The following is a 26,301-nucleotide window of genomic DNA, read 5'->3' as shown; positions in this document are numbered from 1 at the left end:
GAAACATATATATGACCCTACATCAGGGGCACAGTAATCCTGTATTAGATTTAATATACAGTATTTAATGTCAATTTGTTTTCACTTGTAACAGTTGAAAAGTTAAAGAATATCACTTCTTTGTACTCATGTTCCTAGCCCGTACAAAATTATGTACTTATTTGGATAAATTAAGATTTCAGTCAACTATTAATTTTAGTATGTAGTAAAAAAAAACACAATGCAATGACTTCTAGAAGTCTGCAACATTACCAGTCTTGATATGTTATTGTTTTGTAATTTTTGCATTTCAGAGTATCTCCATGAGGATTCAGCTGGGTCTCTGCTTAGATTACTACGAGGCAGCCTCGACTACATGGTTGGCTAAATGAGTTCAAATAAAAAGGATCTGAGGTTTAAAACTGGCTGCAAATAACCATATTCCTTCAAGATAGACATAAATAACTGGTTTGACGATTGTTTGTCCCATAATTTCCCATAGGGTTGAATAGGAAGTTTAGCAGAGAGTAACAAACAACCCTGGTTTAGCCACCCATCTTCATAGAGAAGCTCTTAAGATAAGCTGGGTTCAGTTCAGGTTTATATTTAAGTTGATTTGAGTGTGATGGATAGCATCCAGGAGTTGGATTACCATGGTTACCTGCATCTGGAGGTGGCCTGGTTACCCGGGTGACTCATATAGAGCAGGCCGTCATTGGAGCGTCCTTCAAATGCTCCACTTTCCCTCCTCCTCCCCTGTTAACAGCATCTTCCTTAAAAAGAGAGGCTCCCCCTCCACCACACACACACACATGCATACACACACAGACACAGCCCCCAGCCTAATGTGGTGATGTACGATTACGCTAATACTGTAGCTGTATTAGATACAGGGTATCTATGGGTCTTTTAGAAGTCTGAAAAAAGTCTTAAATTATCTAAATTTAAGGCATTCGAAAGTTTTAAAATGTCTTAAATACAGTTATTATAGGGCTTAATTGTTTTTCCATGTAATTACAACATTGTTTTTAATTAAGTTTCATTTTGATGCAAATATGAAATTATAGATATAAGTATTGATTCCACAAGCTGTGAATGGAACCAGAAATAGTATTGGTTTTATTTTACTTATGTTATTGGTCACAGTTTGTTTGACCCACATTCATGTCCATAGGTTAATACAGAGCAGGGTTAATACAATATCACAAGCGCGTTGGACTTCATGTTCCTAAACATTTAATGTCCTGGTGTCCTTTTTCTTATTCTGCCTATAAATAATTTCACTACTTTCATTAGCTATGGTCAGTTAGAAGATTCAATTCCAGGTAGCATTGAAAATGTCTCAGAAAGTCTTCATTTAGGCTTCTGAAACCTGCAGATATGCTGTCTAAGATTGAGGCAAGTCTATTCATTTTTAAAGGCAGCATGTCCTTCACAGAGAGTACAGAGAAAACAGAGTGAATCAGTCAGTCCATTTTCTCATCACCGTGGGCAGCCACAAACAGTGAATGTAGCTTAGTAACAGTCAGGGTTTATAAGGCAATAAACCAGGGGTGTAATTGTCACATTGTGTCAAACAATAATTATAATACTTACTAGGGCTGCAATGAATATTCAGAAAATAATAAAAATATATTGAAAAACAATTTCTGTTTTGGAATAATCTTTATACTTGTGATTTGCCTCCGATGGCCTTTATGGGCTATCCACCATTAACATAGAGAGTAAGAAAAACAGCCAGTCATTATCTTCTCCCACCTGGTCAGTGGAAACTCCATTGAAGCTGGTAGGACCACCAAACTCGCAACCCCTGAGTTAGCCCCTGTAGTTCCATCTCAGTCTTCTAACAAACTATTGAAGTTAAGAAAAGTAAATGCTGATGTTCACCATGTTTTTGAAAGTTTAGCTTTGGCCACTAGCCTCACTGTGATAGCCACAACCCAGCTCACTGCTGGCCACACCCATATGACACGCCAACAGCAAATTATATATGATATTGCAGCTTTAATGTAGCAGCTTCAGCTCCTGTTCAGTCCACAGGTTCATGCAGCTCCAACTGGAACACAGACAGATAGAATGAAAGGTTTGTCCTGATAGGCAGCTCAACCCCCATCCTGCTGACATGAGAGCAGACTGAACATCCTTCCTCAGGACACTTACAAATATCCAACCATAGCTGTTATATGAAATATCTCAAGCCAAGATAACAGTCCTAATCATTGTCCTTGAAGTAAGCCTGAGAATTTCTATTGCGGTAGGGGTTAACCTTAACCTCAAGTCCGTTTTTTCTCAGTTCTGTGAAGCTGCTCTGCACATAATTGGATTTTTGCCCATCCTAAAGAAATGCAATATACCTTGGCTGAACCTAGGCAGATACAACAGCATGACACACTGAGCAGAGTGCTTCATACAAACAGAGCTAAGATGCAGTGCTACAGCAGAGTGCAGTGGTACAATGCTAGATATCCTCCAGGGAACTCCCCCGCCATTTTTAATTCCCAAAGAGCAGCCAGGTCACCGGTAAGCCCACAGCAACAGTTATGAAACATCCTGCTGGCTTTTTTTCTTCCGTTGCTTTGATTAATGGTTGATTAGATAGCCTGGAAAGCCAAGTGTCAGGTAATTAGATGGGCTGTTGTCACATGAATTGATGTAGCCTACTGTATGTATGACCAGTGAGTTATCTGGAGTGACACAATGTTAGGTATTACTCTGAGGCAGTATGACAAACAGTTAGCTAAATCACTGTGAGTAAACAAGGGTCTGAGTGGTTAACCAGCTTTAAAAGTACATTAGTCATTTCTAGCTTCATTTCACACTCACACACCTTCCCTTTAATTTCATTTTCATCAAGTATTTTATTTTAGGCGTCCTGGTGGCTCAGTTGGCTAAGGTTCCTATCACATAAACATGATGTTCAGTTCAAATACGGCCCAGGATCTCTGTCGCATGTCATCCCTGTCTTTCCTGTCTGTCTATGCTGTGACTGTTAGCATTTATTATGCTTATTTTTCATTCATGCATTTTGTTTGCCATTCTTGCCGTTATATCATTAAATTTGAGGTGAGATCTTTTAAGACCCTTAGTTATCTGTATGTATTGTTCATTTTTCCCTGTTATTCTGGTGTTTTTTCTGTTATTCCTGCATTTTATCATTAGTCAAATAAACTGACTAAATTATAAACGATAAAAGTTGATCTCCATGAAAGAATATTGGAATATAATTTTTTTTATGACTCATCCCTAACTCTAACATCTGTCCTCTCCACAGTAACTGTCCATGCTCCCTGGCTGCAGCCCTGGCCAGAGCCACAGCAGATAGCATCCTGCAGACTGACCTCTCCATCCACCACCTCAACAAGACTGTAGAAGATGGAGCTGACCCGCTACCCCGTGAGTTCCCTGGGAGCCCACAATGCTGGTCTCTCTCTCACTCACGCACACACACACACACACACACACACGTGTACCAGGGTTGGGGTTGGGCCACCCTGCCTTAGAGAGCTGTTAATGGCAAAAGAAATTCATTAGCTTTTGGGTCGTGCAGCAGAAACATGCTAGCCCACCACCAGGTAGACCCGTGCTTGTATCCCGGCGAGGGAACCTGTCCTCGTTGTTGCATGCACAAGAGCATCTCCTACTGGTTGGTTGGGGCACATGTTCAACGGGAGAGGGGAGGATCTCGGGGAGATAGCATGAACCTCCACACGCCTTATGTTCTCCCTGAAGGCAAAAAAAGTCTGGCTTTCAGTGGAGAGTTTTTGTGTCCCATGATGTCCTAAAGGCTGTTTCAGAGGCTTTTCCACCCTGACAAGAAAAAATACTGGAGGAAACACTGAATATTTTTTCATTATTTTTTAATACTAGTCATTTTTGGCTGGGCCAGCAACTGCCAGTAGCCACAGCTGGCAACGAGTCCAAGAGGTTAGTCTGCTTCGAGTCCAAGTTGAATAAATTGCAAGATATTAAGCATTGAGGTAAACAGGTGTATAAAAGACAAATAGACAGACATATTACAGCATCACAAATGACAAATACATCAAGAAAGACATATGTGGGACTTCCGGTGGCATAGAATCGCTGATGGCTGTGTAAAAAGTTAGCTCCCTACCGGTCAGCTAAACCCCCTAAATTCAACAAGTTATTAAAACTAAAATCGACCTAAACAAGTTGGAGGATGGAAGGGGGAAAGGATAAGGGCTGTTCTAAGTCACAAAGAAGATGTAAGAAAGGAGATTTGGATAGAGAAGATGACTTTATGGAAAATAACAATACAGACGAAGATGGCGGCGAGGCGGCACTGGCTACCAAGCTAGGAGGAGAGACCGCAATACTGACTACCATAAGAGAAGTGTTTAAAGATATGACTCCGGAGTGATATCACGAAACAACTATCTGACTTTCAAAATAACTTCCAGACAGACATTAAAAAACAGCTGAACGAGTTGAGGGCTGACATTAATCAGAAGATCGAGGAGACAACAGGAAAAATTTACCTCACAACCAAAAGGCTGGAAGAAGCCGAACAACATATCAGGGATATGGAGACATGGGGCACAGGTGCAAATGATGCAGTGGCCTCTCTGTTGAAAACGCAACACACCCTACAAGCCAAAGTAACGGAACTAGAAGGACACTCACGCAGGAGCAACATTAGGCTGTACGGTGTAAGAGAAACAGCAGAAGGCACCTCCATGATCAACTTTGTGGAAAACCTCATCAAGACCGAACTGAGTGAGGACATCGGACCCGAAATGGATTTGGGTATCGAGTGGGCACACAGAGCTCTGGGCACGAGGCCCCCGGATAATGCAACACCAAGATCTATCATCATAAAATTCCTGAAATTTGCAACTAAGGAGAAAGTCCTTCACGCTGCCTGGAAGAAGCCTATCACCTTTGAGGGTAAACGAGTATCCCTCGATCATTACTATGCAACTGAAGTGTTGTCGAAACGAAAGGAATATATCCCAATCAAGAAAGTGTTAAAAGAAAAAGGAATACACTTCCAAACCCTGTTAACGAGGATGCGCGTATTCTTGAAAGAGGGGACCGTTACATACCACAGTGCGGAGCAAGCGGCTGAAGATCTACATGCTAAAGGTCTTCCAGTGCCCTACATCCGTCGGACCAAGGAGATGATGGGCACACTTACTCACCTAGCGTGGGAGAACGCAAAAGGCTCCCGTCACAGAGTTAAGATGAGATATCAACAAAGCATCCGTGAGAAACTGCAAGGATTTCAAAGGCGCACTGGAGAGGAGGATACTACACCTGTTGACGATTGAGAGAGCTAGGCTCCTTTACTTTCTCCCCCTCCCTCCTCCGCTCTTTCCTGTTTTCTGATTGTAAAACCGGGAGTCGTAAGTTAATATGTTTTATTATAATCATTTGATTGCATAATGCATAATTGTGTAGTTGGAATTTTCCCTGTAATTCTTTAGACCTGGGATGGTCTGAGAGATTTTTGCTTATCTCTGGGACAGATTAATAGTAGACCCTACTTGAGCAAATTCATTTTCATAAAATACCGGTTAATATGGAGCAAACCACCAGTGAACCACCAACAGTTTGTTACTAGTCCGGGGCCCCACCTAGTGGTTGGAATATACCCCCATTTCAGAGGTACCAATTGGACCTCCATTTTGGAAGCCCATTTTTCTAACTTGTTTTGTAGTTATTGCTGTCTATATTTTTGCTGTGTTATGTTGTTATTGTGTTCTGAGGTTTAAGAATGGTCTGACACAGGAATTGAAATGTTTCATAACTGTAGACAATGTGTAATAGGGAATTTCAAGTTGTCACACTCAATGTAAATGGGCTTTCTAGCCCCATCAAAAGGGGAAAGATGGTAGCCAAGGCAAAAAAGGAGAAATCACAAATTGTATTTTGGCAAGAAACACACCTAACATCCTCTGAACACGAAAAGCTTAAGAAAATGGGATTCAGAAATACATACTATTCCTCTTACGAAAGAGGCCGCAAACGTGGGGTTGCAATTTTGATTTCAAACTCAGCTAATTTTAAATTTATATCAGAGATTAAGGATAAGGAGGGTAGATTTATAATTGTCAAGGGTAAACTGGACCACAAAGAGGTGACTTTATTCAATATATATGCCCCTCCTGGGAGCAATAAGGCGTTTTTCAAAAAAATATTTGACCTGCGAAACTTTTGGTGTCCTCATTTGTGCAGGGGATCTAAATATGATCCTTAACCCCAAATTAGATACAACTAACCAAAAGAGGAAAAAAACTCACTTAGAAATCTGGGTAAAGAAAAGATTACAGGACTTGGGGTTGATAGATATATGGCGAGATTTCCATACACAAGATAGAGAGTACACCTTTTATTCTGCCTGCCATAATGTATATTCAAGAATTCAAGATTCAATTCAAGATTGGTACAAGGGACCTTTCAGACCATTCTGGTCTGTACTTGAAGTTACATATGGATAGCAAACGCAAAAATACACTATGTATGTTGAATAATCCAGGATTCAAAGAAATTATACAAAAAGAACTACAAACATAGTTGGAGAACAATGATAATGGACAGGTGAATCCAGTGACATTATGGGATGCTGCAAAAGCAGTTCTCAGAGGTAAAATTATATCAACAACTGCCTTTATAAAGAAAATAAAAGCCCAAAGACTGATAGACTTACAAAATAAACTTTTAGAACTAGAGCAGTTGCATAGTAAGCAGAAAATCCCCCTCCTACTGCAACAGATGAAACCAATCAAACAGGAAATAGACAAAATTCATAGTGAAGAGTTAGAGAAAAAGCTCAGGTTCCTGAGGCAAAAATATTATGAGACAGGTTCAAAGCTTCAAAGCTTGGAGATTACGCAAACAACAAGTTGAAAATACTATTCATGAAATTAGAGACCCTGAATCTAACAAAATAACATGTAAACTGGATGGCATTCAAAAAGCGTTTGAATCATATTACAAGAACTTGTACACTCAGCTGGATAAAGTGGAGGCACACACAATAGAACAATTTCTAAACCAGTTAGATCTTCCCTCCATTGGAAAATTACATAACAATGAACTCACAAAAGAGATATCTATTGAGGAAATTGATAAAGCAATCTCTAGTCTGAAAGCAGGCAAATCTCCGGGTGCCGATGGGTTCCCGGCCAAGTGGTACAAGTCAATGAGAGAGCAAGTAACACCCTTACTCCATGAGTGCTTCAACCACATTCTAAAAGAGGGAGTTCTGCCCCCATCTTGGAGGGAAGCCATTATATCTATAATCCCTAAAGAAGGCAAAGATAGAAAGAAATGCAATGGATTCAGGCCAATCAGTGTTTTGAATCAAGATTACAAACTATATGCATCCATATTGACTAAAAGGATGGAGGAGGTGATACCAATATTAATAGATGGGGACCAAACCGGTTTTATACGAAATAGACAGACTCAGGATAACATAAGGAGGAGTCTCCATATTATAGAAAAAATAAACCATGAAAAGATCAGCGCCATCCTGGTGAGTCTAGATGCTGAAAAAGCATTTGACTCGGTGGGGTGGGAGTATCTTTATCAAGTCATGGAGAAATTTGGTTTCTGCAAGAAATTCATAGTGTATTAAAACTCTATACACATCCCCAACTGCTAGAATAAAGATTAATGGTCATCTATCCAAGACTATACACCTACAACGAGGATGCCGCCAGGGGTGCCCGGCTAGTCCAGGACTCTTCAATTTATTCATTGAACCGTTAGCTCAATTAATAAGACAGGAGACAGCCCTTGAGGGTATTACAATAAGAGGTACAGAACACAAGATATGTCTGTACGCTGACGATGTTCTTGTCGCTTTGAAAAAAACAGCATCAAGTATACCACTACTCATGGATCTCCTAACAATGTATGGTAGATTATCAGGTTATGTCCTTAATATAGAGAAAACCCAAGCCTTGGTTTTCAAGTTCACAGGAACTTGAAAACAGTTACAATTTTAAATGGAATTCTAAAAGTATAAAATATTTGGGAATAAAACTAACAAAGGACACATCACACCTCTATAATGATAACTATACAAACATTAACCAGAAGATAGGCGACGACCTTAACAGATGGGGCTCACTCCCCCTTGACCTTGGCAACCGGATAATGACCATCAAAATGAACATCTTGCCCAGATTACTATATCTATTCCAATCATTACCAGTTCAAATTCCTAACACACAATTTAGAGCATGGGACAAGCACATATCAAGGTTTATTTGGGATGGCAGAAAACCACGAATAAGATATACTACATTGCAGTTGCCGAGGGAGGAGGGGGGGATGGCCCTACCATGCCTGAGGGATTACTATGTAGCAGCGCAATTAAGACCATTGATTCTTTGGTGTAACCCTGAATATAAGGCCAATTGGAAAAACATTGAATTATCAATATCAGGTAGATCTGTACAATCCTTGTTGGGCTGTCCATCTATTATCAAAGACTCGTTCGATATCCAGAATCAATGGGTTTGTTTTTCTTTAGGTATATGGTTAGACTTCGTGAAGAGGTTTCAGATCCAGAAAGAGATGAAACTATTTAGGTGGCCATATGACCCAAATTTTAAACCAGCATCCCAAGATATAAGATATAGACAATGGATAGGGCATGGTATCACATCGTATTCTTCTTTAGTAAAGGATGGGGACTTAGTAGACTTCCAGTCTATGTCCGAAAAATATGGTTTAGAGAGACAAGATTTCTATAGATACTTGCAAATGCGGCACTATTATGTAAAAGAGGTGAAGGGGCCGAGCAAGGAAGAACCCTCTGATGTTACACAGATGTTTATTAAAGCATACAACTCGGAACCCACCAGACGGATCATTGGGGACCTGTATCTAAGAATATTATTGATGAAGAATAACTCAACAGACTACATAAAGCAAAAGTGGGAAAGAGAACCGGACATTGAAATCTCCCCAAAGGAATGGTCTCTCATCATCCACACTCAGATGACTACTACATACTCACAAAGTTGGATAGACTTTTGCTGGAAGAACTGTGTGAGGTTTTTCATAACCCCAAAAATAAAATCAAAACAAACTGGACTTCAGAACCAATGCTGGAGACAATGTGGGTACTGGTCCTGTCCCATCTTGTAGCCTTTCTGGGCTGATGTCCAAGCCGCCACTAAGAGTATATTAGGATTTGATATTGAGTTCACTTGTCTCTCTCTCTACTTAGGAAACATATCTAAGGAACTGGATATCAGAGACAAATATTTAATAAAAATTCTCATGGTAGCAAGCAAGAAGGCAATTACAAGACGCTGGCTTCTTAAAGAGCCTCCCACCGTGAACCAATGGATAGATATTGTAAACAGCATATACAGTATGGAACGTATGACATTCAGTTTAAGATTACAGAAAGAAAGGGGAGAAGAGTACTGGACTAAATGGGATACATACCTGTCTAACAAAGAGTCTGACAACTGAAACTATAGTAAATGCAATTGTGAAACACAAAAGTGAAAGTAAATGAAAGTGTATCATTCTATGACTAACAACTCCTATGTACATCATCCAATGTAACTGAGTGACCTCATGCTTACTGTGTTATAAAACAGAAAAAAGAAAGTATATAAAAAAAGAAAGACATATGTACATTCCACTTATATGCTGCATAAAAAGTAAATGCTAAATTGTTTGTTTGTTTGTGGGATATCTAAGCTGATGAATCCCTGAGAACGAGTGAGGTGCCCAATTTATAGATGTTCAAATTAACAGATGTCAACACCGATGAAATGTAAACGGGTAGCTTTTGCCACCCTACCCTACAGTTTATTGAGAGAGGATGAAACAAGGGTCGAGGGTGGAGGGATGAATCGGGTCGAGAAGAGGGGATGAATCAAGGGGTCGGATGAGTCGGGGTCGATGGTCAACTAACACTGTCTCGCTGATGGGGAGTCTTCTGGCTCCATCATTTCCCCCTGTGGTTCCTGTACTGAGGGAGAAGAGCATGAAAGACAGAGAAAAATGGGGTTTGGGGGGGAGGGATGTGAATACTGAGACAGAGAAAGGATAATGGTTAGGCGCGTTTAAATAAGGTGCAGCAGGAAATTGAATGTGTGCTTGAGGCATGGTCTTTGGCCTGAACCTTAGTTAATAATTATAATAACTTCATTTCTAAAATTGCCACCTGTTATTAATCTAAGTGCACTATGATAAACAGCATCAAGGGGCCCAAGGGTATTAGCTGCAGCATGCATGTAAATAATGTCAGCATAATCCAACAATAACAAGAAAGTCGCCTGTAAAATCTGCATTCTACTGTTCAAGGTAAGGCACCTCTTATTCCTATAGTGGATAAAGTGATTAGCACTCAAAGAAGAAATACATTTTCCAAGACCTTTTATGTTCTCATTATATTGTATATATTTTTATTTTTTATAAATGCAACCCAATTTACATTTAAACCTGAAATAAGTGATTTCAGACCCTATAACCAATCCTGAAACTAATGTGTGCTATATGGAGATTTCCTTGAGACATAATGATATAAACCAGTATCCACACAGCAGCCAGCTGTGTTGCTGTTTTCACCTCTTTTCTAAAGCTTATTGTCAAAACCCGGACCAACTCGAAGCTCCTCCCGACCCATTCAGTAGCTTTTCCTTTTTTTTAAAACTAGCTTGTCTCCTCCCTTGCTGTTTAAAAGCGGTGCTCTTCCCATTCCTGAAAAAAATTAGCGTAATGGCAAACAAATAAACTTGTTAAACTAGTAAACTTGCTACCTACCTCTTCGTCATTGTGGGACATGTAACCTTCAGCAGGAGAACAATCTGGCAAAGCGAGTCTGGTAACCGGCAACACTTCTCTGTAGGTACGTTTACCTTAGCTATTAGCCTTTATGCATGGTCCTTCGCTAGGTTTGTCCTTTGGGGCCTCTATAGTCCAACAGCTTTGCTGTGGTTTATTTACAAATGTGTTGCGGTTTCTGTCACCCTCTAGTAGTCGGAAAATCGCTTAGTGCAGCTTTAAGCTTCTTAGTAAGTTCCTCAATATTGTAAGACTTAATTTATCTAGCACTTTTCAAAACAAGAGTTACAAATATGAGTTATATGATAGTTTTTCATCCAACCAGACCCCAAGGTACTTGACACATTCTGTAATTGGTCACCATTTACAGTTCTGATATTCAAATTCATAGTGTTGACTCGTCCTCTGGTGAATTAGTCTTACTCATATTTAGTACCAGTTTAAGTTTAATTAATGCATTTTGGATGGCATGAAATCTGACTTTAAGTTTATAACAGCTAGATCAATAGAGGATGCTCATGAATAGATGACTGTGAATAGTGTTGTTATTAACTTGGAAACCTATATAAAAAACAAACAAAAAACAAACTACGGAACCTATATAATTTATATACAAAGTGAACAAGAGAGAACCTAGTACTGAGCCCCCCTTAGTAACAGCAAGGACATCTGATTGATGCCCATCAGTAACTACCCCTAAACCAATCGTCAAAGCCCAGTGATTGAAGTCTATCTAAAATAATAGTGTGATTGACTGTATTGAATTTTTTGGTTAAGTCAACGAATAGACCAATGCAGCTCTCCTTCCTATCTAGAAAACAAATTATGACACCTTACAGGCTGCTGTCAAGGTCCTTTGGCTAGGTCTGAAACCAGATTGATAGGAATTCAGAATACAGTGTTGAGACAAAAAGAAGCATATTTGACTACTGACAGGTAATTATTTGGATTACTGATATCACCTCCTTTATGCAAAGGTAAAATGTGCTGCTTTCCAAATATTAGAAATGCTCTCAACAAGCAGAGTTAAGTTAAAAATATGAGTTAGTGGAAGTGCCATTATTGGGGCAGCTAACAATAAAAGTCTTGGATCCAAAAGGTATGCACCAGTAGCTTTTCTAGGATCAGCTGTAGCTAAGGCATCAAATACTTCCTGAACAGAGAATTGTCTGAGGGAGAAACTGTGCCTTAAAGGATAAGGCTGGTGTTTTTTAATGCATTGCTTACCGTCAACAAATCGAAAATATCGAAATAGTCCCCGGCGTAATGAAGAATTTGTTCCCATTTGAAATTGATTTGGTAATAACTACAACAGCCTGACTTTTCGTGGTAACAGTTAGCGATTTTTAAAATTGAAACTATGTCTTTGTGAGCTGTATTTCAAGGTTTTTAGCTTACAATTGGAGCCAATGACTTCCGGGTTGACAGCTAAAAACGGTACGTGGAAAGTAAAAAAATAACGGGAGTAGAGCAAACACATTGTTGATTTTGTTATTTTCATAGGATTTGTTGACGGTGAGCAATGCATTAAAAAACACCAGCCTTATCCTTTAAAAGGTTATTGCTAGTGTCATCCCTCTATTTCGGCTTGACCACAGCAGACTGAAGAGACCACGCTACAACTTCTCTCAGGTTCATTCCAGTGTTTATTCCAGTCAGTCTGTCAGATAACACAGAAATCAATGTGGTTGAGTGGTGGTTGAGACACATTCAGCTCCCGCCCCTACACACAGTCTGGAATCGTCAGCAGGCAAAAGGGCTACAGTCTTTACACAATGTGATCGTATAGTTTTGTTACATAAAAAATAATAAAAAAAACACTCCTGCCACAAACGAAAGCTTATTCATAAATGTACACTATACATTGTACACTATGTAACATCTGAGTTTACTACATAAACAACCATGGACCCATTTTTATATATTTATATAGCAAATAACTTTCTATGCAAGGGTTTACACAGTGCTTATAAAAAATAATGAGCAGAAACATTACGCCTCATATAAGTTATAAACATACCTGTCAGATAACACAGAAATCAATGTGGTTGAGTGGTGGTTGAGACACATTCAGCTCCCGCCCCTACACACTAGAATCAGAATAAAATCAGCACACCAAAGTAATCGCCATTTTATATAAGTTGCACGCTGCGTGCGTGAGGTACAGCACCTAGGCATTAACAGAGACTAACAGACTTTTAGCTAGCTGGACGTAGCACCATGAAAATTCAACTTAGCAACTCAAACACAGTCACAAAACGTGGCCACACTATTTATGTCACTTTATATGCACTTTGATTTAAACTGGAGTAAGGTTTTCTAATTTAATATGTAGAAACACTGCGTAGCTGTTTTCACTACATACCAGTCTGGAATCGTCAGCAGGCAAAAGGGGCAAGCTGAGCGATTCCGCTTACTATGGTTACCACCACTCCCCACGTGAGGGCGCTTGAACGAAACAAATTAAAAAGGCCTTGCATAAAATAATACAGGATATGAAAACATTTCCACAAAGAAATAAAAATAGCAAAAATAAACTAGAAAAGGCTAAATTTTCTAAAGAAAATTTAAGTGTGCTTGCCGCCCTTGCAATGCCCCTGCCCTTAGACTTGGCGTTCACTAGCTTTGCTAAGCGGTGCAGCATTGCAATTGTTAGCATTTTGACAGACTAGACTCAGTAAACAGAGCCAGTTGCGTTCAAAGGCACTGGGAAACTTATCTCATCTGGTCTCTGTCGCCATCTGCTGGCTGTGTCGAAGCACTGACATGAATGAGCTCGACCATTTCATTTCATGTCATTTTATACAGTAAGGTCAAGTTATAAAAAATGCTGTCATCACATTGAAATGGTTACTATGAGGCCATTTTTAATCACATATGAATGCAATTGGGCTCTTTGGATTCACAAGAGTCTCAGCTTTGTAGCCATACCCAATTTCTACAATTCCATGACTGTTTAGGTACCACAGTGTGCAGAAATAGGGAAAGAAAAAAGGCGAGAATAACATCTTTTCACTGCATGCAGAACACTGTGTCTTTAGTACCCTGGAGCTCATATACCCTATGTAGCTGACATATGTCAGATATGGCTGTAAAGCTAAGACTCTTGCGGTTCTAATGAGCCATTCAGATATCTTGATGTGAGAGGTCAAGGGACCCGTTTGAAAATAGTCATGCCCATTTACCTTTGTCAAAAACTTCGCCGACTTTGGAGCTATGTTACATAACATGGCTGGTACCTACGTATTCGTCTGGATGTCTAGTTTCCGATAATAAAAAAAGCTCCGCTCTAGCTTAAAAACTGAGCTTGTGAGAAGCTCCGTTAAGCGTCGGCCGACACGCAGAAACCACCATACTCTGTGTGTGTACCTTAGCTTCAGTTAGATTCAGCTACTGTGTGTGAGAAACCAGACGTACCTCCCGATCTCCGCAGCGCGGTCCGTCTGTCCCAAATGCATCAAGCCAGCCATTAAAAACTCTGCACTAGACTTTTAATATACAGAATAAAAGTCCAAATACATCCATACTGATCTGATTCTACCTTAGCTTCAGCTACTGTGTGGGAGCCTCCCGATCTCCGCGGAGAAACAAGGACAAAACCAAACTTCAATTTCTGGCTCTGTGATCCTGTGATTGAGTCCACACGGTTCTCAGGTTCTCATCCTTTTACAATGGGTGTGTATTGCGTCTAAAAATGCCATTTAATCATTCATATCTCAAAGAGCTTATGATGGATCTCTTAGAAAAGTAATAGCACACGATTCCTCAATGAGCCGCACATTTTGATGTCTAATATGTCTATGTACTGTAAAAACTATAGGAGGAGATGCATCCTAAACTTTTGTCCATAAGAAGAATAAGAATAACTAGAAAAGGCTAAATTTTCTAAAGAAAATATAAAGTGTGCTTGCCGCCCTTGCAATGCCCCTGCCCTTAGACTTGGCGTTCACTAGTTTTGCTAAGCCGTGCAGCATTGCAATTGTTAGCATTTCGCTCCGTAAATCCGTAAACCAATTGTATTTTGTCCAAACTGTGTCTGATCACAAAAAGTTTAAATAATAATGTCCTAAAATATTTTTTTTATTTCCTTTATTTAAACAGGTAAGTCCCATTGAGATCGAGATATTGTTTGCAAGACAGACCTGTGTACACAACTACAAGAAAACAAAACAACAAACAAAATAAGTTATTTCCAGACCATCCACATGCAGACAAAATAAGAAAGTCTACTAAGAAAAACAAGAGCAATCCCTATAAAATGCATCACCCAGCAGCACCCTAATCAAGCACTGATAAAAAGTGTTGCTTATACAATCTGCATCCTACTACTCATGGTAAGGCATTGCTTATTTCTAAAAAAAAAAAATAAGAAACCCAGTTTAAATTTTACTTTCTTAGTCAGTTCATTGACATGGGTTTAAAAGACAATTTTTCATCTAACCAGATACCTAGGTAATTGTAACACTGGCCCCTTTTGAATTTGACAGACTAGACTCAGTAAACAGAGCCAGTTGCGTTCAAAGGCACTGGGATACTTTTCTCATCACGCCACAACAACATGTTTGGTATCGAACGAAACTAAAGATTCCCAGCTTTCCAAGGACCTAAAACGCATCACAATTCTAGAGCTAAACCTCACCGACTTTGGAGCTATCTTACGCCCGCTTCCCAGCGAGCTAGCATAGCATGGCTGGTACCTACGTCTGGATGTCTAGTTTCCGTTAATAAAAAAAGCTCCGCTCTAGCTTTAAAACTGAGCTCGTGAGAAGCTCCGTTAAGCGTCGGCCGACGCGCAGAAACCAGCATACTCTGTGTGTGTACCGTAGCTTCAGTTAGCTTCAGCTACTGTGTGTGAGAAACCAGCTAACGTCCCTCCCGATCTCCGTCTGTCCCAAATGCATCAAGCCAGCCATTAAAAACTCTGCACTAGACTTTTAATCTACAGAATAATAGGCCAAATACATCCATACTGATCTGATTCTCCCTTAGCTTCAGTTAGCTTCAGCTACTGTGTGAGAAACCAGCTAACGTACCTCCCAAATGCATCAAGCCAGCTTCTAAAAACTCTGCTGTAGTCCAAATATATCCATACTGATCTCCGATTCTCCCGGTCCATGCCCCGATCGCACTTGGGGCCCATCGGTGCCGAAAAAACGCCGTTCGGCGGCCAGCCGCTGACGCATCGGCGTCAGCAGTGGCGCCGAAATGTCGGCCGGACGACCGGGAACACATCGGCGCCCAGCTATCGGCACTAACCGGCACCGTGCCCCCGGGAAGCGCCGCAACCACCATACTCTGTGTGTGTACCGTAGCTTCAGTTAGCTTCAGCTACTGTGTGCTAACGTACCTTCGATCTCCGCAGCGCGATTCCATCTGTCCCAAATGCATCAAGCCAGCCGGTAAACGGCCCCTCTGTCACAAATGCATCAAGCCAGCCGGTAAAAAACTCCGCAGTAGACTTTTAATATACAGAATAAAAGTCCAAATACATCCATACTGATCTGATTCTACCTTAGCTTCAGTTAGCTTCAGCTACTGTGCGGAGAAACAAGATGGCGGACAAAACGAAACTTAAATTTCTGGCTCTGTGATCCTGTGGAAAACGAAACTTAAATTTCTGGCTCTGTGATCCTATAATTGAGTCCACATGGTTCTCATTTTACAATGTGTGTGTATTGCGTCCAAAATGGCATTTAATCCTTAATATCTCAAAAACCTTATGATGCATCTCTTAGAAAAGTAATAGCACACGATTCCTCAATGGGCCGCACGTTTTGATGTCTCACATGTGTATGTACTGTAAAAACTGTAGGAGGAGTAGCGTGCCAAACTTTTTGGCGGAAAAATAATAATAAAAATGGCCGACAGTAACAATAAGAGTGTGCTTTGCTTGCAGCAAGCACACTAATCATAATAATAATAAGTATGCAAGATAATAATAGTGTGCTTTGCTTGCAGCAAGCACACTAATAATAATAAGTATGCAAGATAATAATAGTGTGCTTTGCTTGCAGCAAGCACACTAATAATAAGTATGCAAGATAATAATAGTGTGCTTTGCTTGCAGCAAGCACACTAATAAGTATGTGAGATAATAAGAGTGTGCTCTGCCTACGGCAAGCACACTAATAATAAGTATGCAAGATAATAATAGTGTGCTTTGCTTGCAGCAAGCACACTAATAATAAGTATGCAAGATAATAATAGTGTGCTTTGCTTGCACACTTGCCTACGGCAAGCACACTAATAATAAACAAAATGGCCGACAGTAACAATAAGAGTGTGCTTTGCCTACGGCAAGCACACTAATAAGTATGTGAGATAATAAGAGTGTGCTCTGCCTACGGCAAGCACACTAATAAGTATGTGAGATAATAAGAGTGTGCTTTGCCTACGGCAAGCACACTAATAATACTAATAAGTATGCAAGATAATAAGAGTGTGCTTTGCTTGCAGCAAGCACACTAATAATAAGTATGCAAGATAATAAGAGTGTGCTCTGCCTACGGCAAGCACACTAATAATAAGTATGTGAGATAATAAGAGTGTGCTCTGCCTACGGCAAGCACACTAATAATAAGTATGCAAGATAATAAGAGTGTGCTTTGCTTGCAGCAAGCACACTAAATATAATAATAAACAAAATGGCCGACAGTAACAATAAGAGTGTGCTTAGTGTGCTCTGCCTACGGCAAGCACACTAATAAGTATGTGAGATAATAAGAGTGTGCTCTGCCCATATAATGATGAATGGAATCCTACATATAGTGATGTATATTGTATGGGTAACATTTGATATTATTATGTTGACTAAAGCTTTACCTGAGTTTTAGGTGAAACTTTATACCACCCTGGACTAGTAAAGTGGTAGGCTTGATTGAGGCCTGTATTTAAGCAGTCTGTGTTCAGACATGGCAGAAAGAGGTTGTGGACACAATGCAGGATGCTCTGTCCCAACTACCAGTTTGTTGATGTGAGCAAACTTAAAGCTGTCTGATTGATATATCAAGCTTGACTTGACAAAGTCTGACAAAGTCTCATTTTGATTTACACTATAATAAACTGGTGAAGGGTTAGAGAACTCTGGATTGTCATCGTTCCTGTTATTTGCCTAGGCCCTCGTCAAAACTATCCTTTTACAGGGGGTCATGGAACTTCTGGAATATAATGGAATTTTGAGAGGCATGTTGTAGACGGGGAAAGTCAGGGATTTTCTCTGGGGGATGTATTTCCAACTTGTTTCACACATTTATGATGGTTTTCAGCCCAACTGCAGTGGAAATCAGACTGAAAAACAAAATGAACAAACCAGGAAGGAAGAACATTTCTAGGTCAGGGAAGTGCTCTGACTCAGTTATGGAAAGTCATGGAAAAGTCATTAGTATTTTACATCCGGGCTATGGTGTCAACCCTGTATATAATAAAGAAGCAGTGGGACTAATTGAAGCCTGTTGTTTGTGTGTTTGTGTCAGAGCTGGAGTCAGTCAAACTGGCCAGGCTTGTGTTCAATAGGCTTTTTGAGACATGCTGCCTCTGGCTGAAGGACCTGCCCTACCGCCGCCGACCACAGCCATACTACGAAACTTCCATCCATGCCATCAAGAACATGAGGCGCAAGATGGAGGACAAGCATGTTATCATCCCCGATTTCAACACACTCTTCAACATCCAGGTAGCTACACCCCGACCCCCTCAACCCACACAACCAGCCCCCATTCACACTGAGCATGACCACTGTTGCTGGCAGTGGGAGGCTAATGAATGACCACCATCACATGCATCCTCTAAGTACCCACTATGACCTCCATTAAGGTCAACAATACAATAAGCTTCAACTCCTAGATCAAAAACACAACAAGTTACCAATAGTAGAGAGGTCACAGCACCCAGACAATAGATGGAACAAATATTCCTGTGACCCTAGAAAAAGAAAAAAAAACATTCCTGCCTCAAAACACTTATGAAACTCACGATTAGTCACATACTGCTGCTCAGTCAATCAGCTGGAGAGTGAAAGAACTTTCCATTCCAATGAATCAGTTTCTAAACGAAGCCAAATGGATCAAAGGAAGGAAGAAGCTCACCTCCTCTAATGAAGCGTTTAGGCAGGACACGGAAGTCACGCAGTGCTAGTCATCTATCAGCTGATCACTACGCAAACCAATTATATTCCATTCTCCAATTAATTCTTCAAACCAATCACATTCCATTCTCATAATAAGGTCTATTTAAATGACCTCCTCTTACACTGATTCTTGCTACACTAACTGCTGCACCCACTCTGCTGCTCAGTAAAGCTTTATGCCACTGCTGCTGTTACTGGTCATACCGCTTACTCCTACCTGCTACACACTGCCGTCACTGGTCGTGCTGATTTCTTGTGCTCAAGAACACTTGCTTTGAGCCAGATGAAGAATCTCTGGAGGCACCACCATCCGCCTCTATCCAAACCTGCTGTTGGAGCTCTCGACTGGCAAATAAAGTCTGCTTATATTGCTTCAAGAAAGCTTTGTCAAGGAAAGGATTGTGCTTTCTTTGCGGGAGTCATGGCAGCAGTGGTGGTAGCAGTGGCAGGAGCAGCGTGAGCAGGCGTAGCCTTCTTCGAGGCGGTAGGAGCAGAAGACATCAACAGGACATCAGCAGCATTTTCTTGATCCAGGAAATTGTCGATCAGGAACTGATAAGAGAAGTTTTTTGTGGCTGACTCCTGACATCTTGAGCATGAGACAGAAGGTGAGACACCACAAAAGACTATTTTTCATCACAAGCGTATGCTGTTCCATGTAGAAGTCTTGAGCAATAACAGCAATGATAACCGAGAATAACAGCACAACCAGTCACAGCAGTGTATGTGATTGGTGTTTGTTTGAATCAGCTGACGATCAGCTGATGTGGCGACCATGACTTATGAGTCCTGCCTGAACTGACGCGACGCTTCATAGTGTACACTCATGTCTGCAATAGCCTAATCAAGGTAGATAAAGGTCACAAAAGCAAAAAACTAAAAGGCAAGCCTCTGCCAACGAACTGAACAGTTCTCCAACTTGCAAAGCTACAGCCTCTATAACGATTTACGCTTGTTTATCGTTTGTCTTCTGGGTTCAATTTTCCAGCAAAATAGTATGTGAATGCAATACTGTTTCGCAGCCGACTTGGAAGTCCCGGATGTTAGACTTTCCCACTAGCACTTAACACAGCATAATAGTTATAAAAAACACTAATTGTCACTAATTGTCTAATGGCAGAAATCTCAGATCCAGATCACCACCAAAATCTAATCAACTGATCCTTGGGCCAAGGGCTATGTGTCCACCAAATTTCTGTTACTCTGTAATTGAGATATCTTGCTAACAAACACAGACAGACTGGGGTGAAAACATAACCTCCGTCCAAATTCGTTGGCAGAGGTAATAATAAATAACTTAATTTGTGGCATAAGCCAGTGTGAAATGTGTTACAGTAGCTTGCACAGTTGACACTTTTCTACAACATTATTGATATCCATTCAGAAAAATGCATCTGATATCGATAAGGAATTTTCATATCAATGCTCACAGCTAATCATTACCATAATTATATCACCAGTAATTAGCTGAAAAGCTGTCAAGATTGTTATTAGTATTAGTAAGGGTTACACAAGGCAGTCATTTGGCAATCAATTTGACATTCTAAATGTAGGTGTGGCGCATCAGCTTCCATTATTCTGCAATATGAGTCACTCAATCATAAAAATTAATTTGAATTAATCATCAAATGGATTTCAAAATCATAGAATGTATAAAACTATACCAGCAAATTCCATCTTTAAATTTGAAGTGCATCAGGAATCTGAACACAGCATGGAGAGGCCATGTGGAATAACATATTTCTCCACTGACTGTAAAATGATAACAGAAGTTTGTAATGCTAAGAGGCATAAAGAGAATGTTATGTGATAAATAAACATTCTACATCTAGAGGTTGATTATGATATTGCTTTACTGCATGGATGCATGGACACACATGACGGGGAAAGATGGTGAAAGTTTCTACCAAATATGTTCAGAGTGAGTCAGGTAAAATGACAGCAAACCTGTAGTGTTACTGGGATTATTCATTTTTTCAACCATCCCAGTATATAGGATTAGTAAATAGTGTCCACATAGTGTCATTGTGGTCTACCATCTAGACTATTGACTGATCTCCTTGTTTACTCAGGATCAAGAGGAGCAGGCTTTCTTCGCAGTATTTGATGGACATGGCGGCGTAGATGCTGCCATCTACGCCGCCAACCACCTCCACGTCAACTTGGTTCGCCAGGAAACCTTTGGCCAGGACCCTGGCGAAGCCCTCTGCCGAGCTTTCAAACTCACTGATGAACGTTTCGTCCAGAAGGCCTCACGAGAGGTAACGATATGTGGAAAGAAGTAAACTGATGAATATTTCTTTGAATAGGTCAATAAATCTATTCAAAGTAATAATCTGACACATGTTAATCTAAATAAATGTCCATTTTGCTACTTCTATGGCTGATTGATATAACATAATAGTGATTCCTCCTGTACCCAGTTCATGAAAGCTTTTACATTTGCTGTTCTAAACATATTTATATATTAATCTCCAAACCAACTAGGTTAACCCATATTATTAAGGGTTGGGTAGCAACCTTAGTCAATGTTATACTGTTCTTGTCAGAGTCAGAGTTATACTGTTCTTGACCTTTGCAGATTGGATGCCAGATCCTGGAAATGTAATGACTATAAAAAGATGTCAACCAAAACCACGAATCATAACACGACTATTCAGAACAATTTTTCTGCTTATTTTTCAAGTCAACTGATCAAACTCATCCAGTAAAGTGAGGAGAAATGTCCTGTCTAATGTCATATGGGAGGAAGCGGAACAATGGGAAAACTTCCCGTTGCTCCGACTTGGAAGCATTCATGCGTTGCATTCTATTCACTGGAAATCTCAAGATGGCGATCGTGCACTCAGTTGCGCTCCTTGTATTTAATGTTAGGTAAACAGACTACATTCTTCAGAATGACTTGGAGGAGCAAAGGAAAAGAAAATGGTAATTTTAAGTTTAAACTGATATTGTAAATTGTATTGTAGCTTACCAACAAGCCATGTTTGTTGCTGCATTGACACACTTAAGTGTCAGTTCGGAGATGTCGGAGCGTTCAGAAAGTTCCCTTATTTTTCCTACTTGGAATTACCACTTGGAGGTTAATGTGAGCGGTTTTTCCCATTCGGAAGCTAGTAATTACGGTAACTCCCATATGATGTGAATACAACATAAACATAGGGTTAGGGGTGGAGCTGCTGTAGCCTCCATCACTGCCCAAGCTGAATACATAGAAATGTGTGTGTGTGTGTGTGTGTGTGTGTGTGTGTGTGTGTGTGTGTGTGTGTGTGTGTTTGTATTTGTGTTTGTGTTTCTGTGCGCACCAGCACCTTCGTTGTGGGACAACAGGTGTGGTGACGTTCCTGCGCGGCAGGACTCTGTACGTGGCCTGGCTGGGAGACTCCCAGGTCATGCTGGTCAAGAGAGGACAGGCTGTGGAGCTGATGAAACCACACAAACCAGACAGAGAGGTAACACACACACACACACACACACACACAGAGATACATACTCACGAGATGATGCACAAACAAATAACTTCATCTGCATGCATTGCGGTACCAATTTAAGTATTAAGATGAGGCACCACAGGGAAAATGGCGATTTTGGTTTGATTGGTCAACTTTGAGACTTTAATATTTTGCATCTGTAACTACTGTGATTTCATAAAATGTACAAAACAATCATCAAATAAACTGTAAATAGTTAATTTATCTTTTTATCTACCAGCTGCAGCAACTACACCAAGCATAATATTAGCTAAAAAAGAATGCCATATTCCCTGTATGCAAAAACAGAGGGGTTTTTGATACCTTCTGTCTGTTTCTATTATATGGGACATTTTACATGAAGAATGTTAAAAGAAAATGAGATTTTCAACATATGCATAGTATTTTGTAAATATTTTATAAAAAACATTTTTTTCAAATCCCTCTGTAAATGACCAACTATTGAGTTTCTCATCAGACTGAAACAGGAATATGCACTCAGACTTTATCCACTAACGAAAATGTGTTTCTAAAATCAGGCATTTTTAATGAAATATTAGCTGATTTGAATATGTTAATAACAAAGTAAATAAAAGTCACAATACAAAAAGTGTTTGTATTTGTGTCCATATTCAACATACAAAATGTAATTCTGATTGGAAGAAAGGAATGTTTTCTCCTACTGAGTTCACTCTGGTGAAGCCTGACATCTAATGGTGAAAAGTAGGGTACTGCACTGGCAATCCGCTATTGGCTGATCTTTGGTGCCAGGTGATGTCACCTTCTATAGTACAACAGGTGGTGACATCACCTGGCACCAAAGATGTCAGCCTTCACCACAGATTTGGGTGGGGTTTAGTTACTCTTTAAGGATACATTTGGTGATTTTTGGATCTATATATAAATTGTCATACCTATAGTACTAGCAGAGAATATCGGCTCCTGAGTCAGCTGTCGGTTGAAACAGCGAGCTCTGTTGCTGCTCTCTATTGCTGCTAACAATGAGTCCAAACAGGGTATGTCAAAATATCCCCAAAAAAGCCATTTGTAGGCTCCACAGGGGACATACATAGGATTACCTAAGGGAAAGGTATAAAGGGAATGTACATAAATTAAAATTAGCTATGATTTTATGAAACAGTTGTGTTACTGTCGACGTGATCTAGTATTGCAGACGGTCAGGTCAGATTGTAAACAATTGCACATGGAGCAGGGTTTTAACAGACTGGCTTTTTTGGAAATATTTTGACATACCCAGTTTGAACTCATTGTTAGCAGCAAGAGGCTAGCAACGGAATCTCGCCATTTCAAACCAAGATCTGACCCAGGAGCCAATATTGTCTGCGGATCCAAGTACTACAGGTATGTAAGAGACAAATTATATATAGGTCCCAAATCGCCCTTAAGTTCACAATAAAAGCATGTAATTCACTGTAATAGGAGATGGCACCATGCATACACAGGTTTATTCCAGGAGTTTGTTGTATACCATGTGGCAATCATCACCATCATCACCACCATCGTATTCCTCCTTCTCCTCATCATTATATCATCACAATAGTCTACTGTAAAAGGCCAACTGTGCTGCATGTCTGTTTACAGGATGAGAAGCAGAGGATTGAGGCTCTGGGAGGCTGTGTGATCTGGTTTGGCACATGGAGGGTTAACGGCAGTCTGTCTGTATCCAGAGCCATAGGTAAACTACTAGTTCAGTCAGATACTCGGTATACTGCATATTGCTTCCTGTAAGAAGCAAACATTCAGCTGTATGGACTTACTTTTTCATTCACTCACACCAATAAAAACGTGAATGAGAGCTGCAGCCAGATGAATTGGCATGGCTGGCTATTCTCTCCTTCAGCATATCCCCGTTACTGCATACAACTGGTTGGTGCCATGCTGGATTTAAAGGGGCAGTCTAATTGCATTTTGGAAATGGTGTCTTCATGTACAAGATCCGTAGTTTACAGTAATAAATATATCTGTGAAGAGTATTGACATTTTGAAGGTACAGGAAGGGTATCTTCTTGTACCTTCACAATACCGGCATAAACTGAATTAAAGGAACACTTTGCCATTTTTTAACCTTATCTCCATATATTGGTCCTCACTAACACCCGCTGTCTTCCTGGATTCTCGTCTCCGCCCGGTGACAGGCAGTCCGACTGCGATGAGTAAGAGAGTGGTTGTAGCTTCTATGAGTTGGAAACCTCTGGTGAATTTTGGGACTTCCCACAGCCCATCTCCAAGACACAGAGCGAGTAGACAGACACGGTGCCGTCTCATAGCATGTACTAGTGCTGACCAATATATGGAGATAAGGTTAAAAAATGGCGAAGTGTTCCTTTAAGTGTACATAATTTAACAAGACTTTTGCATTGCAAAACTACGTGTGCTATCATCCATTTAGAGGACTGGACAACAGATCTCTAACAGACTAAAATAGTACAGAACATATTGACACATATGGTACAGGACAACAGATCTCTAACTAACCTAAGACTAACCTGATCATTTGTGTTGACAGGTGACTCTGAGCACAAGCCCTACATCTGTGGTGATGCAGACCACAGCACCTTCCCATTGGATGGCTCAGAGGACTACCTGATTCTGGCCTGCGATGGCTTCTGGGACACGGTGAACCCAGATGAGGCAGTGAGGGTGGTCAGCGACCACCTCCAGGAGAACACTGGAGATACCACCATGGTGGCCCACAAGTTGGTGGCATCAGCCCGAGATGCTGGCTCTAGTGATAACATCACAGTCATAGTGGTCTTCCTGCGGGACCCACGCTCCCCACCACCCACCAGCACTGAGGATGAAGAAGAGGAGGGTGTGGTGGAGCAAGAGGTTGAGGAGGAGGAGGTGGCAGAGGCAGAGGAGGAGGAAGAGGAAGAGGAGGAGGAGGAGGCAGCGAGGGTGGAGCGTGGGAATGGTGAGGGAGGGAGCACAGCGGACATCGGGGGAAAGGGTCGTGGCGGCTGGCCCCTGCAGCAGTGCTCAGCCCCGGCCGACCTCGGCTATGAAGACCGAATGGACTCATTCACGGACAGAACCAGCCTCAGCCTGCTGGGGCCATCACTGGAGGGACGGATCTCCCTGACACCAGCCACTGTACAGCCCTGCTCTGGCCTCAGCTCTGACCTCTTCACAGCCTGCCGCCCCTACCGAGAAGAAGGCCTGTTGAGGCCTCGGTCCTGCATTCCTGCCTGCCAGGAGCCCAGCCTCCCCGGCTCCACGGACCCGCTGTGGCCCCAGACGGCCATGCTGTTGGGCCAGGCAGGGAGGCGAAGCCGGAGGCTGGGGTATGGAAGTCGCCAGTGGGGCTGGAGGTGGCTGGGCAGAACCAGAGAGCCGCCAGGCCTGCTGCCATCTGGTCGCTTTCTGCCCTACACCCAGCGCTGCCCCGATCGGAGGCCTGGGGTGGCACTGCCTCACTTGCCCCACGATGCCACCATCTGAAGAGGTGACCCCATCGCCACCATCTCCTCCATCCATTCAACCCTGCTCCCGAACCCTCAGCCCACCCCCCCACCTCTGCCTTCCACAACACCTCTTTCTTTGTTACTAGCTAGTTGTGGCTCCTGCAGTCGTTATGTGACTATTGAATCCCTGTTGGAAGTGCGGTGCTCTCTTTCCTAAGCTGAAATGATTCCAGGTGTAAGCTGGCCCACTAAAGACCTCAGCGCTCAGCTATTTAGTGCTGTTGGCAATTCGCAAAATGGCATCCACTCCTTTGTTAACAATGATTGGTGAATCATTGCCATCATCACAGCCAGTGCTGCAAATACAGAGAGCAGATATACAGCCTTAATGGCCTAACCTGCCTCCTCTGCCCCTCCCCTCCCCCTGCAGATAAATGAATGAGTTGAGGAGGCCATAACAATTCCTGCCCCTGGTTTCTGGGACTGAAGACAGACACATGTTGTTCTGATCCTTCCCATACAG

At 41.2% G+C, this 26,301-nt stretch overlaps 1 protein-coding gene across 1 annotated transcript in view; it reads left to right on the top strand.

Annotated features, from left to right (window-relative positions):
- ppm1e (protein phosphatase, Mg2+/Mn2+ dependent, 1E) overlaps positions 1–25,815 on the top strand; it is a 92,160-nt gene extending 66,345 nt beyond the window's left edge. The window contains exons 2-7 of the mRNA XM_078286660.1: positions 3,251–3,372; positions 18,231–18,430; positions 20,956–21,144; positions 22,192–22,335; positions 23,956–24,049; positions 24,881–25,815. Coding sequence (XP_078142786.1) covers positions 3,251–3,372; positions 18,231–18,430; positions 20,956–21,144; positions 22,192–22,335; positions 23,956–24,049; positions 24,881–25,815 — 1,684 coding nt within the window. The remainder of the gene's footprint in view (positions 1–3,250; positions 3,373–18,230; positions 18,431–20,955; positions 21,145–22,191; positions 22,336–23,955; positions 24,050–24,880) is intronic.
- Positions 25,816–26,301: the final 486 nt, after the last annotated feature.

This window comes from Centroberyx gerrardi, chromosome 11, assembly GCF_048128805.1.
Source record: "Centroberyx gerrardi isolate f3 chromosome 11, fCenGer3.hap1.cur.20231027, whole genome shotgun sequence".
In the NCBI taxonomy this organism is placed as follows: domain Eukaryota; kingdom Metazoa; phylum Chordata; class Actinopteri; order Beryciformes; family Berycidae; genus Centroberyx; species Centroberyx gerrardi.
This window is presented reverse-complemented; position numbering and strand designations above follow the sequence as displayed.